This window comes from Protomyctophum bolini (genome assembly GCF_963924005.1).
Source record: "Protomyctophum bolini genome assembly, chromosome: 8".
Classification (NCBI taxonomy): domain Eukaryota; kingdom Metazoa; phylum Chordata; class Actinopteri; order Myctophiformes; family Myctophidae; genus Protomyctophum; species Protomyctophum bolini.
The window spans coordinates 2,366,201-2,370,258 of NC_137869.1; the positions used below are offsets into that span (position 1 = coordinate 2,366,201).

Genomic DNA, 4,058 nt, shown 5'->3' on the forward strand with positions numbered 1-4,058 from the left:
TTCAATCTGGTGCACTTTGAGATCAAAATTAAGAAGCTAGGTGGGTGGGGGCCACATGTGGCCAGTAGCCCATGTAAGGGATAGGGGATACAAAAAAAATAAAATAAAAATCTTCTCCCTGTGACGTGGCCCCCTCAGTGGTTGTGGCCCCAAGCGACCGCTTGGTTCGCCTATGCCTAGAACCGGCCCTGTCTACAGTACAGCGCTGCTGTTTGGGTGGTGTCATACTGTACCAACGCAGACAATCACGACATGAGTTCATAATAACATACTGTAACCTGACCGCTTGAATTAACCCATTCTGACCTGAGATCAGATTCTAAAAATGTTCTTCTACATCTTGACAGTTTTCTGAAAAAGCCATGTTTCTATGTCAGTCGTTCTTCAGGTTTTTCAAAAATAGCAGACCTACAAGCTCGTAGCGCGCCACTCGGTGGCGCGCTACGAGCTTGTAGATCTGATATTTTTCAATAGCTAAAGCATAACATAATGCTATAACACCAAAAGGGGTTCCCGCACAGAATGGATTAAATGTTGAAAAAGTAGTAAGTAATAAAGAATAAAATAGATGCATCGAGATGCGTATCGGAAATCGAATTGAAATCGGTGAATTCGGTGTGGAAGAATTATCTCCAAAGGGGTGTTTTTTTTATACAAACCTCTCACTTTGAGTTTGAATAGACAGGGTATGCGCGTGACATCATCGTACCTGGAAGTTATGAGGGAACGCCCACTGAGTGGCAAAAAACGACTTTCTGGCCTGAAGACAGCCCATTTATCCACACAGAAAAGTCCTGTCTGATTGCATTAAACAATGTTAAACTCACCAACATTAAAGTCCTGTCTGATTGCATTAAAACAATGTTAAACTCACCAACATTAAAGTCCTGTCTGATTGCATTAAAACAATGTTAAACTCACCAACATTAAAGTCCTGTCTGATTGCATTAAAACAATGTTAAACTCACCAACATTAAAGTCCTGTCTGATTGCATTAAACAGTGTTAAACTCACCAACATTAAAGTCCTGTCTGTTTGCATTAAACAATGTTAAACTCACCAACATTAAAGTCCTGTCTGATTGCATTAAACAGTGTTAAACTCACCAACATTAAAGTCCTGTCTGATTGCATTAAACAGTGTTAAACTCACCAACATTAAAGTCCTGTCTGATTGCATTAAACAATGTTAAACTCACTAACATTAAAGTCCTGTCTGATTGCATTAAACAATGTAAAACTCACCAACATTAAAGTCCTGTCTGATTGCATTAAACAATGTTAAACTCACCAACATTAAAGTCCTGTCTGATTGCATTAAACAATGTTAAACTCACTAACATTAAAGTCCTGTCTGATTGCATTAAACAATGTTAAACTCACCAACATTAAAGTCCTGTCTGATTGCATTAAACAATGTTAAACTCACTAACATTAAAGTCCTGTCTGATTGCATTAAACAATGTTAAACTCACCAACATTAAAGTCCTGTCTGATTGCATTAAAACAATGTTAAACTCACCAACATTAAAGTCCTGTCTGATTGCATTAAACAATGTTAAACTCACTAACATTAAAGTCCTGTCTGATTGCATTAAACAATGTTAAACTCACCAACATTAAAGTCCTGTCTGATTGCATTAAAAATGTTAAACTCACCAACATTAAAGTCCTGTCTGATTGCATTAAACAATGTTAAACTCACCAACATTAAAGTCCTGTCTGATTGCATTAAAACAATGTTAAACTCACCAACATTAAAGTCCTGTCTGATTGCATTAAAACAATGTTAAACTCACCAACATTAAAGTCCTGTCTGATTTCATTAAACAATGTTAAACTCACTAACATTAAAGTCCTGTCTGATTGCATTAAAACAATGTTAAACTCACCAACATTAAAGTCCTGTCTGATTGCATTAAACAATGTTAAACTCACCAACATTAAAGTCCTGTCTGATTGCATTAAAACAATGTTAAACTCACCAACATTAAAGTCCTGTCTGATTTCATTAAACAATGTTAAACTCACCAACATTAAAGTCCTGTCTGATTGCATTAAACAATGTTAAACTCACCAACATTAAAGTCCTGTCTGATTGCATTAAACAATGTTAAACTCACCAACATTAAAGTCCTGTCTGATTGCATTAAACAGTGTTAAACTCACCAACATTAAAGTCCTGTCTGATTGCATTAAAACAATGTTAAACTCACCAACATTAAAGTCCTGTCTGATTGCATTAAAACAATGTTAAACTCACCAACATTGCAGCTGTACGAAAAGCTTGAATTATCCTCTTTCTATCTCTGCAAAGTTTTTGTTTCATAAAAATCCACCATAGAAACTCTATGAGCTACTTTCTGTCAAGAAATGCCCTGCATTTGATCATGTTTTCTAAGTGTCAGAGTTTGGAAGTGCTATACCACAACATCTTGCTGCCTCCTGCACTATGTGACATTTAGAAACAGGTGGTACGGCAGGACGGTTGAGTGATTTACAACGAGCGCTTCCAAACCCCAACACTCCTCCATGCTGCTCAATGTGTTGCCACTCAGTCTAGATGAGGGGGGGTGGGCGTGTCCTGATGGGGAAATCAGGTCTAGTACTTATCCACACTTTTCCTGGGCTGTGTGTGCTCCAGTTCCTGTTGATTTCATTGGATATCATTGGTCATCTGACCAGTTTCATTGGCTTTCATTGGATCAAATCGACAGGAACTGGAGCACACACAGCCCAGGAAAAGTGTGGATAAGAACGGGGCGGTTGTAGGAGGCGTACGTACCGTTCTCATGCTCCGTCCTCTGTGTTCCTTGCGGAGGGAGCGTGGGGAGTGGTCCAGCTTGCGGAGGGAGCGTGGGGAGTGGTCCTGCTTGCGGAGGGTGCGTGGCGAGGGATACGAGGGCATGGGGGGCGCCGCGATGGTTACCCTCCTCTCCCTGCAGATGGCTCGTCTCTCTGAGTGGTCAGAAACATGTTTACACGGCGTTAGCATGCATGGGACGGAGAGGTCAGCACACGCACGCAGACGCACGCACGCACGCCATGCAGGCCACGCACGCCATGCAGGCCACGCACGCCATGCAGGCCACGCACACACACCTGTATATAGGAGGGGCTGAAAGTACGGGTGGAAATAGGGCCCATAGGGGCAGTGGGGGTCCCCGGGGCAGTGGGGGTTCCCTCAAGGACCCCCAGGGGGTCCTTGAGGGAGTTCCAGGGGGTCCCCAGCTAAATTATATAGTTAGGAACCAAATGGACTCTTATGGGTCTGTAACGGTTCCAATTGTACACTCTCAGAGTTATTTATGTAACTTTGATTTTACGATATGTATTTGGGGGTCCCAGAGATAGAAATGCCATTCAATGGGAGGGCCGTAGCCTAATTCAGCTGGTCAACCCGGGGGGGGGGGGGGGGGGGGGGGGGGGTGGGGGGGGTGACAATCACTGGTAAAAAGATCTTATGGGGGGTCCTTGGGATATGTTTTCAAATGGCTAAATGAGGGGGGTCAATTTTGGGGGTCCTTGACATGAAAAAGGTTGAGAACCACTGCTATAGATCTATAGGGTATATAAGAAAAGGATGACAACGAATCAGCACAGACAGACAGACAGACAGACAGACAGACAGACTAGAGAGGTTACTATTCTGGGTGTACTGTACAACCGCCTCACGGCCACTAGGGGGCACCACAGCACTAGTGCTGAACATGGAAAAGAAGAATGCGATGCAATGCAGACCTTTACGGCGGTGGGCGCGCCTCACCGACATGTCTGGTCATGTCAAGAGAGAGAGAGAGAGAGAGAGAGAGAGAGAGAGAGAGAGAGAGAGAGAGAGAGAGAGAGAGAGAGAGAGAGAGAGAGGGGAGAGAGAGAGGGAGAGAGAGAGAGAGCGAGAGAGAGAGAGAGAGAGGGAAAAAAAGATGACGTTTGTCCAAAACCAACATGCAAAAGATCAAATAAAAATAATGTGTTACACAGATGGAGTGAGGAGAGAGAGAGAGAGAGAGAGAGAGAGAGAGAGAGCTGATATCAGAGAAGCTGTGAGGTGTTCCCTGC

At 43.0% G+C, this 4,058-nt stretch overlaps 1 protein-coding gene across 1 annotated transcript in view; it reads right to left on the minus strand.

The window, feature by feature from the left end:
• LOC308319538 (uncharacterized protein) overlaps positions 1-2,925 on the minus strand; it is a 25,076-nt gene extending 22,151 nt beyond the window's left edge. Inside the window, exon 1 of the mRNA XM_080769643.1 lies at positions 2,785-2,925. Coding sequence (XP_080625769.1) covers positions 2,785-2,907 — 123 coding nt within the window. The 5' untranslated portion in view covers positions 2,908-2,925. The remainder of the gene's footprint in view (positions 1-2,784) is intronic.
• Between the last annotated feature and the right edge of the window lie 1,133 nt (positions 2,926-4,058).